Source organism: Taeniopygia guttata, chromosome 3 (assembly GCF_048771995.1).
Source record: "Taeniopygia guttata chromosome 3, bTaeGut7.mat, whole genome shotgun sequence".
NCBI classification, from domain to species: Eukaryota; Metazoa; Chordata; class Aves; order Passeriformes; family Estrildidae; genus Taeniopygia; species Taeniopygia guttata.
Window position 1 is genome coordinate 28472929 of NC_133027.1, and position 16858 is coordinate 28489786.

General features: G+C 34.6%; 1 protein-coding gene across 1 annotated transcript in view; it reads right to left on the minus strand.

Annotated features, from left to right (window-relative positions):
* EYS (eyes shut homolog) overlaps positions 1-16858 on the minus strand; it is a 765693-nt gene that overhangs the window by 575038 nt on the left and 173797 nt on the right. The window contains exon 13 of the mRNA XM_072926499.1: positions 15309-15413. Within this exon, the coding sequence (XP_072782600.1) occupies positions 15309-15413 (105 nt within the window). The remainder of the gene's footprint in view (positions 1-15308; positions 15414-16858) is intronic.

Genomic DNA, 16858 nt, shown 5'->3' on the forward strand with positions numbered 1-16858 from the left:
CTTTGAGATGCAGCTGTGAGACTCAGAAGATGCAACACATATCTCACAAAACATAAAGATTATAATTTAGCAGTGAAATATAATCAGAGATAGTAAGTTATGAAATAAATAAAATGAAGCACCATGGCAACACCACTTTTTTTTTGTTGTTTGTTTGTTTTAGTTTTGGTTATAAGGCATTTTTCTTCCAAAACAATTTTTTCTATTAGAACATTTTTTTTATTTTTCTTCTCAGGAAAATATAGATGAACTGAACCTATCTTGACAGCCAAGACAACATTTAAACACTCTGATATTTTTCCAGTGATCCTAAAGTTAGAACTTCATAAAGTATTCTCTTTTTCAAAGCTATATTCGTCTTGGAAAATGCATGATTTACTGTAAATAACCAGTAAAATCCATAATGTTTCACAAGAGTCAAGATTTCGACTTGTCTCTCTGAGGCCTTTCTAGTAAGATGCCACTTGGTAGCTACACCTAAATGCTGAACAGTTACTGTTCAGTTACTGCAAAATAAATATTTCAATAAAAGCAGTTACCTACAATACAAAAAAATCCCAGGACTTGTAAGCATGACTTGATCTTCTGTCAGGATTTCCCTTCTAATATTACTAGGGATTGTTGAGGTTTTTTTGGCGGGAGGAGTGAGACAGGAAGTGGGAAGTAAGCACATTTTGCAGAGTAGTTATAATCTGCATTATTTCCTATGGACTATATTTTTTGTGCAATGTCTTAGAGAAGCAGACTTTTAAACAGGTTTTGAGTGTCTCAGAGTGGAAGTGAAAAGCTGTTAGGACCTTTCAGACATTTGTGATACTAATTTGAAAATCTCCTAAACCTCATAGTATTGTAGATATAAAGAATAGACTCTAAACATAGTTTCAATTTGATGGTTGAAGTCTAATTAACTCACTGATATTCTTTCCACTACTTTCACTTGATTCCTACCTTAAAAGTAGGAATCTCACATGCATTTCACTGAGTAATCAAGTTTGGTTGGTAATGACTGTTCTTTTGGTGATCTGAAATACATTAATTCTTTTGTAGAAAATGAATAATTAGAAGACATTTAGTGTAACTAATTATTTCTCAGGATTTCATTAAGTAGAATAAATAATTATTTAATTAATCACATGCACAGCTACTAAGTGCAATTATCTGATCAATACACTTTCATAAATGATAGTTACATTAGAGACATTGGCACGTTTTGCTGATATTCCTTGAGATGTTCTCAAAACCATCTGCCTTTATAAAAGGCAACAAGATAACTGGTGTATTCAACTTAATACAAGTAATGATAGCCTGTCTTTTATAACAGGTATAAATCTTCCTGAAATGTATGATTTTTCTATTTTTTTCTCTAAATTATAATAAAACTTTTAATGAAATATTGCCTCATTATTTCTTGAAAGTCTTGACTATTAATTTCTCATTCTAAAGCCAGATAATATTTCATATGCTAGAATATATGCATAAATCTATTATTTTTAATTTGTTAAAAAGTTCTGTCCTTGTTATATATTTTTCATATAATTAAAATTAGAAAATTAGAGACTAAGAAATTATATTTTAAGCATTTAAACAGCTTATTATATTTACGTGATACCTTAAAAAAAAAAACTTTTTTGAGTTTAAGTTTATGCAATAAGACTTTTTCATGAAAAATCTCATTAAATTCAGTGAATAATTTCAAATTCAAAAAGGTCGCACATCTCAAAGTTCTATTTCTATCTACTCCACAGATGGTAAAGTTGTGTTCTGATGCTTCTTATGACTGAAAAACTCTGCCATTAGCTCTCCTTTTGTATCACGGTGAAGAATTCACAATAGATTTTTGTCTTAAGGTGGCTAAAATTGAACATGCCACTTTAAATGTAGAAAAATTTATTCTATGGTAAGGAAATCACAATACCTAAATATGTAATTATCTCACTGATAACTTATGTTTTCCATCCCAAGCAAAAAAGGGGAAAGAGAAAACTATTCCTAAAATACATCTTTTCAACATATGTTCTTAAAACTCAAAAAAACCTAAAAATCCAAAACTGCTTACTCAGAGATAAGAGGGAGAAAAAGAAAGTCTGGATAATTAACAGCTAAGAATGTGATTTGTGTTATCAACCATTACTATTTACAGCACACATGTACATCATATAGCTGATCTAGTCCTCCTTTGGATCCTTGTGGATGAAAATCTGTACAAAAGCCACAGTGTGCATTCACAGCCCAGAAGGCCAGCTATAAAAAAGCCCAAAAGACCTTCAACAAACCCCAAAAGCTGATTCAAAATAGGAATGGACTGTAGGCCAAGGAAGAGTATTATCCCCCTCTACTCTTCCCTCTTGAGGCTCCCACCTACATTACTGCATCCAAGTCTGGGTGGTTCAAGAAGAGAAAGACTTGTTAGAATGGGTCCAGAGAAGGGCCACGAAAATGATCAGAGCACCTCTCCTATGAAGACAGGCTGAAACAGTCAGGGCTGTTCAGATTGGAGAAGAGAAGGCTCTGGGGACACATCATTGTGACCTTCCAGTACCTTAAAGGGGCTTATTAAAAGGAGGGAGAGGGATTTTTTATACAGAAAAATAGTAACAGGACAAGGGGCAATGGTTCTAAAGTTAAAAGGGCAGGTTTTGATTAGATGTTGGGAAGAAATTTTCCACTTTAAGAGTGGTGAAGAACTGGAGCCGGTTATTCAGACAGGTTGTGGTATGTCCCATCCCTGGGAGTGTTCAGTTCCAGATGTGATAGGGAGTTGAGCAAGTTGGTCTAATGAGAGGTGTCCCTGCCTGTGGCAGTGGGGTTTTGAACTGGATGATCTTTAAGATCCCTTCCAACACAAACCGTGCTGCATTAAAACAATGTTAAAATAATAAGTGTATGATGCTGTGTTCAGTTCACTCAGTTACTTTAGAATAAGTGGAGAAAAAAGGTTCAAGAACAAGGTAAGTGTAACTAGTGATGCTAAAGTCTCAGTGTTCAGTTCATAGCTATGGCTTTATACAATTACCACAGCAGTAGATAAAGGTAATCCTCTTTGCACTTTGAAGAATACTTAGAATTCTTTAATTACAGCAAAAGTCCTCAGGAATTAAATGAGTATTCAATCTCATAACATGGAGAACTTCAAAAGAGAGATGCACTTTCTCTTGTAGTAGAGTATGTGGGTGGTCATGGTTAGCAAATTAGATATGAGTTTGCAGTGTAATATGACAGAAAAGTGCAATTCAACAATGGTAACAAGTCATGGAGGATGAAGGCAGTAGTCATTCTATACAGCTCATGTGGTATAGAATCACCCAAACATGCCATTCTACTGCATGTACCTTGATATCAGCAAAGTTGTTGATATATAGCTTGAGAAGATAATTTGTGTTGAAGGACTGTATATTTGAAGTAAAAAAAAAAGTATTATTAGAAAGATGTATGTGGGTGGACAAGAGGATTACTCACTGATAATTTCATATATATACCTGAAGAAAGAAAACTACTGGTGGGATTGACTATTTATTGTGCTATTGAATGCTACTGCAGCTCTGCAATGGCAGAGCTAAATTTATCTCAAAGCGTACTAGAATATGCAACAAATCTGTTTCAGAAGAATGCTGATATATTAATGCCTTTATTAATCTTTAGAATGTAATTGCATTATATTTTATGGAATGAAAATGGAGAGGAAAAGATATGGTAATGTGATTAGTTAATGCCGGTGGGCAGCTGAATCCAACACAGCTGCTCACTCAGTAGGATGAGAGAGAGAACTGGAAGGAAAAAAAGTAAGAAAAACTCATGGGTTTGGAAAACGACAGTTTAATGGGAAAAGAAAAGCTGTGCATGCAAGCAAAGAAAAACAAGGAATTTATTCACTGCTTCACATCAGCAGTCAGTTGCTCAGCCATCTCTAGGAAAGCAGAGCTCCATCATGCCCAACCATGACTTGGGAAGACAAATGTCCCTCACATCCTTCTTCCCTCATTTTTATATGCTGAGAATGATGTCATATGGTATGGGATAGCCCTGTGGTTAGTTGGGCTCAGCAGTCCAGCTATGGCCTCTCCCAACTCCTTGTGCATCCCCAGCCTACTTGCCAGCAGGGTAGTGTGAGAAACAGAAAAGTCCTTGCTGTGCAAACACTACTTGGCAAGAAACATTGGTATAATATCAACATTTATTTTGTCACAAATCCAAAACACTGCATTATATGAGTTGCTATGAGGAATATAAACTCCATAACAGCAAAAACCAATGGAAATTTTAAAAAGATTAAAGGTTTGTTTTGGATGACAAGGAAGTTAATTTCATGAAGAGGAAACTAAATGAACTTGCTTGAAAAAAAAGAAACTTGAATTTAACCAAGAAGTTCAACTGAAGTTTAAATAAATCCCAGTTAGCAAAGCTGAATAATTCTCTTGGAATTATGTGCAATCTGTACTATGCTCTATTTCTCTGCTGGTTGATGTACAGACTCCCCATCCAGCTGTCAAAGCATGCTTTTTATTCTCTGAAAGTCCAGCTGACACAGTTGGCACAGTCTGAGTTACAAGCTTAAGGAAGAAAGCTGCTGAATCCTCTCAGGGAGGACTTGCAGATTGGTTTTGGGCTGGATTCCTGCCTAGTAGAAAGAGTAACCAGATATTCAGTTTCCTGTCTAACCACAGTTTATGCAAAATAGACTGGAGAGAATAACCATGCCAGGTTATGAAGGCAGACTTGAACTTCATACAGGTCTTCTGCACTGCTAACCAAAATGGATTATTATTTCATTGTGTGACAGTGCTCATCAGTGATAAATTTGTCATTCAAAGTTGGTCTGCAAGGATATCTTTTTTCTACAAGGGTAAGTGTCTTTTCCCAGCTCTTTTATCAATATCAATTCATAAACAGTAAAGAAACACATCTGGCAAGGCTGCATTAACATATAGGAGTATAATAAATGGTACCAAAGGAAGGCATAGAAATGATACAGTGATGATGTGTTCCCATGAAGTACAGCATGGTTTAACAACCACATCCAGATAAATAAGAATATATTTCTCATTCAATTAAAAAAGAAAAGGAAGACAAAATAAAATTATGCACAGGTTAAATAAGTAAATTTACATGGAAATTAGTTTAAAAAACATTTCATAAAGTTTCTTGATGAGAAAAATTCATCACATATAGAAAGGTTAAAAGTCAGTGAACTTTCTATTGAAATGTTTCCCTGCGAAAGTACATACAGATATTTTCCATCAATCTATAATTTTGTTTGTTAAATCAAATAAATTTCCATAAACAATTTTGATTACGTACATGAACAGTCATAAATATATATTAATAATATGCATCTACAGAGATATTATATGTATATTTTAAGTGGTATTATTATGAGTTTTTCTTTATCCGAATGTGGTTTTATCATAATACTGATATGTAAATTGAATTTCTAGGTATCATAAGAAATCTGCAAAGATAAAACTGAAACTACACATGTAACCAAGAAAGTTTATATTGAACTTATTTCATAAAAATGTCACTAAAATGCAGTCAATGGCTCAATATCCAAGTTGAGATCAGTAACAAAAGACATTTCTCAGGAGTCACTATTTGGACCAGCACTGTTTAACATCTTTGTTGGCACTAGGACAATGGAATTTAGTGCACCCTTGGGCAACTTTGCTGACTACAGCAATCTGTGTGGTGCAGTGGACATGCTGCAGGGTAGGGATGACATCCAAAGGGACCTTGGCATGTTTGAGATGTAGTTGAAAAATATAAAATGCAAGATTCCATACCTGGGACAGGGCAATCCCAAAAACAAATACAAGCTGGGCAGAGGTTTGGCAAGGTTTGCAAGAACAGAACAGAAAGGACAGAAAAGGGCTTTGGGGTACGAGTGTATGTAGTGAGAGGACAAGATGGGGATGGATTCTAATACCTAAAAGGGGGTTTATGAAAGCAAGGGTAGATAGTGACAAAGAAAAGGGGCAATGGTTTCAAACTGAAAGAGGGCAGATTTAGTTTAAATATTAGGGAGAAAGTCTTTACTGTAAGGGTGGTGAGGCACTGGAGGAGGTTTTCCAGAGAAGTTGTGAATATCTCATCCCTGGAAGTGTTCAAGGCCAGGTTGGGTTAAAAAATTTAGTCCAGTGGAAGGTCTCTGCAGGAGTGCTGCAATTAGAGGATCTTTAAGGTCTCTTGCAATCCAAACCATTCTGGTTCTGTGCAAATACTAGGTTTATAGAAATATCTGCACCAAAGAAAAAGTCACAGGGTGCATAGATAAACAGGTTGTCTCAAGTGTACAGGCCATATGTAAGAAAAGACATACAAAAGAGTAATTGACATAAGAGTCTAGAATTAGAGAAAATGAAAATATATTGTTGAAGAATCAATTAACCTTGGGAAAGGGATCCCAACTTAACCATTTCGATCACCATTAAATTTGATCATAACTAGGATCATAAGTAAAGCTACATTTGATACATAATGCTGTAGTAAACTCCACTGAGTTGTGCAGGTGTTCCTTTCTTGAGAAACAGTTATGCAAAATTTATCACTCGTGACCTTTATGTTATTGCTAATTACATCAGCATTGCTTTATTGTTTTTAAAGTGAACTGTGAATCTGGTCGCAGAACTTTCTGGTTCTGTTTGGACTGAGTACTTGATTTGAGGACTGCCTATAGAGGTAGTGTGGGCAGCCTAGACTACAAGGTATCTGGACTATTAATACTATTAATCAATTTAAATTTTTATTTTCAATTGCTGAAGTCAGAACATATCCAGATAGGGTCTCAATCAGTGTGCTTCAATTTGGGCAGCAGCTTCACTATTTCAGTCCCGAGTTATCCTCCAAAAAGGACTGCCAATTATGCTGAACATAATAAAATTGTATGGTAGCTTTTGTGAGGTTTCATTTTATTGAATTTTTAAATTGTGCCTTATTACAGCTAATTTTCACTGTTTGTACAGACTGCAATTCTGCCCTTATCATCCTGCTACACGTATCATCCTTTGTGTTATTTTTTTGATGATTCACATTTAGTTATAATACATATGAATTTTTCACTTGTTCTTTTTAGGTACAGATGGTGAATTAAAGCATAACATTGCACTTTATTAAAATAGAGGAACTGTTTTAAGAATCTTAAAGGTAGGATGAGAAGAATATGGAGGAAAATTATGCCAATTAAAAAAAAATATCCAAAATTCATTTGTAAACATGAAAAAAGGGCATCAGAATAATGCTAAGGAGATCTCTATCCACTTTTATTGCAGTGTCTTTAGTCACAGAGTAAATCAGATCAGCTGGTATTCATCTCATCTCATCTCATCCATCTTCTGCTAGCTAAAACTTTGTTTTCTGAATGCAAGGTCTCCCAGTTTAAACTCTGATACAAAATACAGGTACCTCTAGGAAAATGTTCATCTCATCTGTATGCATGTTTTCTATACAACCACAAAATAGGGAAATTAAATCGTGATATATCCAACTATTTCCTATTTTGTTTGCAACAACAAGGATTGCCCTTCAAACAAACAAACAAAACAAAACCTATTGAACTCCCTGGATCATAGTAACACTGAAAATGAAAACAACATGAAGAAAGCATGTTATATAAGTGCTCCTAATATAAATCAGGCATCATGACACTATTGTAATACAAATAGAACAATATTTTCTGTCATGTGTTTCATCCAATATTCTATATTAATAAAATGGAAATATTTATCAATTTAAATAACATACAACAGAAATGAAGAGTAGCACAGGAGTAATGCAGAAATGTTTTTTGAAACCTAAGAAGGGAGGTTGTCATGGAAACAGCTGGGTTAGAAATATTTTTGTTGCTACAGTTTCATTCAGCTGCTGATGCTTAATCTTTATGTTATTCTAATAATTTAATCTTCCTTAAGTCATCAATGATTTTATTTTTTTCAGAATAAAGTATTAAGTTAAGAACTTCTCAGATATAAAGAAAAGACTAATGGCATATTCATGTACACTGAAACACACAAAAATGAAAATTTTCAGTTTACTCCTACTCTCATCTAGCTGAAAGACTAAAAGAAAAGTGAGTAAAAGAGTGAGTCATTCCCTACATAAAAGGCTATCATGATTACACAATATTTTGCCTCAAGTGAACAAAAGGAAGAAGTAAACCTGCAAAAACAATCTCACCAAATTTGAAACACTTAAAATATTTATCCTATACGAATAAAACAGGTGAACTTAAAAATTCAACTAAAAAAACTCATCTATAAAAGTAATTTAAAAACAAAAGAAATTTAAAATTAAAACTCTAAAATAAACAAGTAGCAGGTTAATCAGAAAAGGAAACGAGTAGTTAGTGACTAAAAATAAAAATTCTTGCTAACTAGCCTGTCTGCAAGAAACAGAAATTTAATTAGTCTTCAAACATGCCTGCAACAAATACAAGATTCTAAATATTTGTTTTCATAGAGAAAAAAGGTGAAATACCAAAGGAAGCAGAAGGGAAAGGGTAACAGGTCACACATCTTCATAAAACCACCTGAAGGAAGCAATATAAAACAAATTTGAAAGCAACCCCAAAGAATTAATAGTGTTTCGATGAGCAATATAAATAGCCAAAATGAAAAAAAAAACATCAGGGACTGATAAAAACAATCTGAAGACTGAGCCACATAAAAGAAAAAGAATGTACAAACAAACTTCAAGGCAATAAAACATACAGGGAATGGATCCATGGGTTTGAAATTGTACATTATTTCTTGGAACAAGATCTGATCTAAGAGTCTCTATGGATCCTTTTTTCCTGCTAAGCATACTGGTTCACTGATAGGTAAAATATTTTCTGGACACATTAATCTTAACAAAGGTTGGAACACAACACAGGTCCTTTAGGACTTTCTCATCAGTTATCTGCACTTCAATTTTCTGATAGATTTTTGTGGAGAATTACATTCATTCTATATTGAGCCAACACCATATTAGTTCCAACATCACATATTAAATCAAGTATCAAATAGTAGCTGTACATATATAATCACTTGAATTTCCTTGACCATTGCCTTCATCACTGAAGATGGTATTAGGTTGCACTTTTATTGCACTGAATTCAGAATACATATTAATCAATACTGATCAGTCCTTATGTTTCTAATGATAAAGATCATATGGGGACAGCAAGTGATGGCAAGAAACAGTGCCTACCATTTTCCTCAGTATTTTTGGTACTGACTGGAGGTTTACTCTACTCCAAGGAAAGAGGCTAGAATTTCTTCCAATAAAATTGATGAAAAAAAAAGACGATACTATTTAACAACACACGATGCCTTGCTGTGTTGGAACAAAAGTTTCAGACTCCTTGGAATACCTTGCTTTTCCAGTGTCACCTTCCAGACAGAGCTGCTATAGGTGTAGCACTTAGCTCTACCACAGTACTGAGTAGAAGGTTTATTTAGGGCCCTTCCATCCTGCTTATAGGACTTATTGTTAAAGTTCTTTCCCCCTATTGCAAGAATTTTATAAAAAAATTCTTACGTTGCTTGTATCAATGAATAACCTGAAATTAAATATTTTAGAACTTTCTTCCTACAAGCTTCATCCTTTGTTCCAAGAGAGACTCAAGGATGTTAAAATAATGAAGGTTCATATTTTTACTTTTCTTTTTCTTAAATCAGCTGATTCACAGCACTGATGCTTGTGGGTGTGTGGCAGATTCACCCTGTATGGCTTCCAGACCTCTACCCAGCTAGCTGCTTTCTTACTCCCTCTTGTTAGCAGGATGGGGAGAGAAAATTAGATTAAATATATCATTGGTTGAGATAAAGACATGGAAATCCCTTACTAGATATCCCAGATTGAGAAGCAAGATGTATTCTATTACCATCTGTATGGCACTTTTCTTCTGTTAAGTGAGCGGTTTTCCTTATCTCTTCCAGAACCAGTCCTCCCTCAGGGAAGACTTTTGCTGATACTGGGCTATTGATTGTCACTGCGTGATTGATAAGAACAATAACATCCCATTGTGAGATGCTCCGCCCAGAGGGAGGAGCCAAGCATTTCTACCAGGATATAAACTTGAGTTTCTGGAACACCAGTACAGCTTTTCCTGCACTGGATTTCCCAGAGCAGCAGCTGCCTCTTCCACTGCAGGAAGACTACACCCTTTTTCTACAGGATCACTGCTCCTACAGAACCACACCTGACACTCCAGAAGGACTGCAGCTATAATTCCCAGCTGGACTGCTACCAACACCCTGTCCAACAGGGTGTCAGGTTGTATTCTGACTCTATCAGTGCTGTTTTGGTTCACTGCATTGTTTATTTATTTTTTTTTTAAATTTTCTTCCCCAATAAAGAACTGTTATTCCTGCTCCCATATTTTTTTTTTTTGCCTGAGAGCTCCCCTTAATTTCAAATTTATAACTATTCAGAGGGAAGGGGTTTACATTTTTCCATTTCAAGGGAGGCTCCTGCCTTCCTTAGCAGACACCTGTCTTTCCAAACCTAGACACTAGAAAAAATTAAGGGAAAAATAAACTCAACTTGGAGAAAATGCATGCAATTTATTGTCAATTAAACCTAGAGTAGGATAGTGAGGAACAAAGCAAAACATAAAAGATATTACACTTGACCTGACCTGCCTAAAGTTCAGAAATAATGCCTGTAAAATCTCCTGTAAAAGGTCATCAATATATAGCAGTAACAGGTCACCCGAGCTATATTTTTATGCAATTTCCCGAAAAACAGTTTCAGAAGATGTGTTTTACTAAGAGAGAAAAGGACTTAGGAAATTATTTCATGCAATATCTAAAGATATTGTCTGATTCTATTTGATCTATCTGTATTGATATATACTCCCTCTAATCTTGAGGTGCAAAAATAAAGAGCATGCTCTGTCACAAAATTCCACAAAAGTACACCCTGAAGTGCCCATTACTGAAAGTAACCAATACCTTTTGATGCACAGGCTTCCTATGCGGTTTTAATAAAATTAGAATATGGTACAAGAAAATGAGAAAAACAAAACCAAAAGAAAAAAAAAAAAACACTAAACCAATCAACCACCACCAACAACAAACAACCCTCCCCCCCAAAAAAACCTCCAAAAAACAAAAACCTCAACATCAACCCAAATTGCTTACAAGGAAACTATTTTGTCTAGTTACCTACTTTTAAAATTTGACTCTAGTTATTTCAGGATTCCAGCAAAGATGAGATACATTTTTGTGAATTAATGATCTGTGTGATTAAATGACCTCATTTCATCCTATTTAGTGACACTAACTTATCAACAGCAGGATGGACTACTGGAATAATTTCTAAGAAAGTTCTCAGCTGTATTACAGAGAATTTTAATGGATTATTTTTAACGCTACTGAAAGGGGATTTGTCATATAAAAATAACAGTTTGAGTATACAAATTGTCCACATATTAAGAAACTGAACTACTTGAAAGTAAGTAATAAAGCATAAGATATATTTTCATAAATTGAGCTCATACAATTAAATGTATATTTTTTAGATTTGTTAAATATATAAAGTTCTGATTTATTGACAAGGAAAAACAACTGTGCTTCTTGAGGATGAATGAACTTTATATATAAGTTTGAAAACTTAAACACAAAATTTTGGTCATTTTAATAGACTGTGTAGGCTACAGAAGCATTTGAGGTAGATCTAGGTAACTCTCTAGAAGAAAAAACTGTCATTGAAAGTTAATACAGAATTAAATATGTTCAATTTGCACATTCTGTGTGCTTTTCCCACTTTAAGCTCTTTAAATAAAATAAAATTGGAGGACCACAAGTCTCAATCAAAAGCAATTTTATCAGATTATTAATCTTCTCTGACAATTTAATTCTCTTAACTCCCTCCAATGGCAATATGCTAGTTGTTCTCCATTTCTTAAACACTCTACTTTATAAAGACACAGGATCTGAAAAATCTTATTTATTATCAGAAGCAACCTAAGTATTACCATAACATTCTTGTTGAGTTCATTAACCTTATTAATCAGGCTAATCAGCTTGCTTTCTTCAGATACAACCAAATATCTACAGCACACAGTACTGTGAAAAATTCAGACTTATATTTTTCATGTTCATTCTCTCACTGGGCCAGGTATGCATTTTCCAGATGCAACACTGCATACCATGTGAGACCAGATGAGCTTTTGGGAAAATATATATCTTTATAGTAAGAAGTGCTAGTCTTACATCCACTTTGCATGGACATTCTATAAGATAAAAGATTTTAAAAATCTCAATTTCTTTTCAAAACATAGAGTTTTATTCTATATTTACTATTACAGAGCATCTCTTCATTATTAAGCCATCAAGATCATAAAACTATCTTCACCCATTGCTAATGCAAAGCCCCACATCTTTAGCTTAGCATTAATGTTTATGAAAGAAAAAATAAAAAGAAATTAATCCTTCTCTTCTAAATTGTACTTTAAAAGGACTTATGCTTTATAACAACACTATTATGCCATAATTTGAAGAAAAAATATATTCAATGAATTTTAATGTATACAACTCCTAACTGTGATTACCCTTTTAATGTATGTAACTCCTAACTGTGGTTACCCCTGAACATTTAGTAAAAGGTACAAAACAGTGCTGCTCACTTTTGACATGGCAGAAACGTTGACATATTTTTTGCCCAACTAAGTCATCTTAAGATGTATCTAATATAATAGTTACTATTATTCATATAATAATAATCTAAATAAAATTAGAAACAGAACCTCCACTGAAGATAAAGATTTTTATGCTCATTCTTTGTAACATATTTGATATTGAAAGGTCAAATTTGAGAAGACATCATTATACATCTAAAATAAGGTGCAGATACCGTTTTAGACAACAGAGGCAAAGCAGAAAAGTGCCAAGAAAACAGCTATGCACCTAATGAGTAAAAATGTTATTGGTCTAGTCAGACTGATACAGATACAAGCTTTTTCAAGAACTTAATCATTAGGGAGTATACAAATTCTATGTGTTCCCTAGTCTATTGCTATTGAATACATGTGATTTATTAAATATTTTTATTTATTTGCTCGCTAGTATTTAGTTGCTAAAAAGCCAACAACTACAGTTCATCTGAGAAGCAAAACTTACTTTTTTCCCAGAAATACCGTAGGGCACTGACTGTCAACAAATTTGTGGGGGATAAATTGTCATTTTTCAATTAAAAATTAGCTCAAGTCAGCTGTGTTATGTTTTGAAGTGATACTCTTGTTAGAACTTAGCTAGCAGTAAAATTATTCAGAAACTTGTGATTTCAAACAATTTACAGATGTTATTTAATCATAGCAATGTATTTGAAAGATGGTTACATTTGTTTATCTGCAACTTCACCTAGAGAATATGAACAAGGATATTAATTATTTTAGCCAAGGACACAAATAGAATGTGTATCACAATTAGATTAAAATTCTCCTCTTTTTAGATCATTGTTATATATTCACATCAGCAATTTTTCCCTTCTCTAATTCAGTTTGCTATCATATTAATAATGTAGCTGCAAATGACAGCAAGTCTTAACTCTTCTAAAAAAAAAAAAGATCATTTCTACAGATGCCCCCTGGTTCACTATGAGGTTTTTTTGATCATTTGACTGATGATGATCAAGAACCACTGCTATACACAGCATTTCTTTAGAGTCACTAGAATTAAACTCATAGTCTTAGTTCATATGTCCATTACATAAACTTCATTGTTCCAGATGACACACACACACTGGGAATTATTACAAAAATTAATTGGGTAAGGAAACCTTTATGAAGTTTTTCTTTAAAGAAAGAGGCACAGATGATTACTAACACAATGCCACAACAATTTTGTTTTCCTGTCACTGACATGCATTCTGCTGTATGAATGACATCTCCTTTTAGATCTGTGGAAATAAAGAGTTGCAGCATGCTTCTGTGTAAAATCCACTGTAGATCAAAGTTTTGGTAAACACCAACAAGAGTCAAACACATGATAGCAAAGTGGTGCATTGAATGTGATAATCTCCATCTCAAAAGAACAAAGGAAATAATGTTTGTGTTAATGTTTTGCTACAGCCTTTATTCAGTGAAACGCCTGGCAGGCTTAAATTTGTCTCAGTGAAGCAACAAACTTGAAAGCATCACCTTATCTTTGATGATACAACTCAGTATTGTCTTCAGTTCCCAACTCAACAGATACCAACCTTAAGGCTTTTAAGGACCTTATGTTATTAAATACATTGAAGTTCCCTTAAAATAAGTTTTTCAGTTTGAGAAGGTTCTTTGGAGAACTGTATTTCAGTACTCTGACGTTCCCAGGCTTTACTGATCACTATCCATTTATCTTAAAAACACCACAGTACTATACATACTTTTTAGTCCATAAGTGTATAAAATTTGTTTTCTTGACCTTATTTTCCATAGTAACAATGAGCTTATAAATGCACACATAAAAACAAAAACCATTTTAGAATTTGTCTGTAATTTATCACCCATATTTATGAATGAACTTACAAGTTGCAAAATCAGTACCTCAGGCTCCTTTGGTAAAAGCAATTTCTAAGGTTAGGAATTTCTAACCCACCCTTTTCTACTTTATCTTAGTAAACACAAAGTAACATGTAAAATCTCAAATTAAACAATAAATATATATATATAAAATTAGCAAAGCAAAACTTTCAGTATCATATATCTTTCTCTCTAATTGTGATTGGTTCATTTGCTACCTGGCCTGATGCATCTTGGATGTCCCTTTTATCCTCTAGCATATCTTCCAGCTTTACACAATACCTTGGATACTTCAGGACATTTCACATATGACAAAGATCAGGCAACTAGATTGAGGTCAAACAAACTTTAGAGCAATGTTCAGGTCCTTTGGTAATTAGTAATTTGGCCAGTGGAATAGGATTTGAAAGACTGAGGTTTTTATGTTTGCTAAGTTTCAACATTTTTCTGCCTAAACCCTATATTGTTTGACAGAATGTGTTGCTGTAAGGTGTCTATACATATATACAATAAATAATTTAATAATTTAATCATTTAATTTATACATATATACACTAAATAATTTTAAATCTTCAGTTCTGTCATATTTCTTTCTCAATATGTTCTTGTACTGCAAGTACTTTTTTAGCTACGCAATCAATCATTTATAAGATTTTCTTATGACAAATTAGACAAAAACATTCTTTTTATTAGTCTAAATAACTAGCTCTGTACACTTCAAAATGCAAGCAGAATGCCTGCATTACACAAGGCTTTATAGCACTTGAGTAGCAAGTATTCTGTCATATTGTGCCAATGTAGGAATTATATAAAAAGTATAAATGCTTACCGAAGGGGCAATTGCATTTGAATCCATTTATGTCCTCTTCACAGGTTCCTCCATTCCAGCAGGGTCTGTCTTGACACTCATTGATGCGAACAGAACATGTTTCTCCTGAAAATTTGAATTAAAAATAAAGAAGGACAGATATGCTGACAAGTTCAAATCATAGAGATATATTTGCAATGAAAAAAGTCTATGGGATTGTCACAGTCTGTGTGGTGACCCCACTGGCCACGGTACACCATGTACACAGGACTACTGATAGACTCACTGTGTGTCATGAATTCTTCTACTTCTTGGTTACAGGGAAGTCCATTTTGACAGACAAAGTTGGAAGCATTACAATCAGGAAAACAGATAGCTTTCCTATTGAGGTTATACATAATCCTGACACATTTTTTCCCCCAGTATAAAAATCTAAAGCATTCAAGCAAATTTTGTTCAGTTTTGTCAATAATTTTCTTTCATTTTGCTTTCTGACACCTTTGAAACAGAATTGTGAAGTATCATTGACTATGCAAATCAGGCCAACACTAATTTACAGACGTTCCTGTGCAATAGAACAGTTCAGTCTATGTTCCACAGCAAGTTGTCAGTATCGTAATATTGAACAAAGGAGTAAAATCAAATCATTAAAGAACATTTAATGAGGCAAAATGCAGATAAAGAGGATAAAATAATTAAGAGCAAATCTAGTAAGTATAGTGAAATGTAGATTTGTAATCTACAAAAGTGATTGCTTTGATATGTAACAGGAAAAGCTATTTCAAATGTATTGGGTTTATGTGGCCAGATTTTGGTAGAAGGAGGAGCACAGAAGTGGCTTCTGTGGGAAAGTGCCAGAATCTTCCTCCATGTCCAAGAAAGCCAATACCAGCCAAGTACAAGATGGACATGCTGCTGGCTAAAGCTGGCTGGACCAGTCAGAGATGGTGGTAACACCTCCATGATAGGACATTTAAGAAGGAACAAAAGTTCTTGTGTAGGTGAAATTGCAGCCAGAGAACAGCTGAGTGAGAATATGTGAGTGGAACAGCTCTGCAGACACCAAGGTCAGCGCAGGAGGGGCAGGAGGTGCTCTGGGCACCAGAGCTGAGATTCCCCTGAAGCCCATAGTGCAGCCCATGGTCAGGCAGCTGTGCCCCTGCAGCCCTTGGAGGAGATCCATGCCAGAGCAGGTGGTGCCTGAAAGGAAGTTGTGGATCTGTGGGAGGTCCGTGCTGGAACAGGCTCCTGGCAGGGACCAGCAGATCCATGGACAGAGAAGGAGCAGGCTTCTTGGTATGATTTGTCATCATGTGGTGTACCACACTGGAGCAGCCTGTCCTTGAAAGACTGCATGCCATGGAAGAATGACCCATGCTGAAATAGTCTGCGAAAAACTATTTCCCATGTGATGGACTCATGTTGGAAAAATGAATGGAGAACTATTTCCTGTTGGAAGGATCCCATGATGGAGCATGGAAAGGACTCCTCTTCCCGAGCAGTGAGAGAAGCCACAAATAATGAACTGATCATAACCCCCACTCCCTTTCTCCCTGTGCTGTTGATGGGGA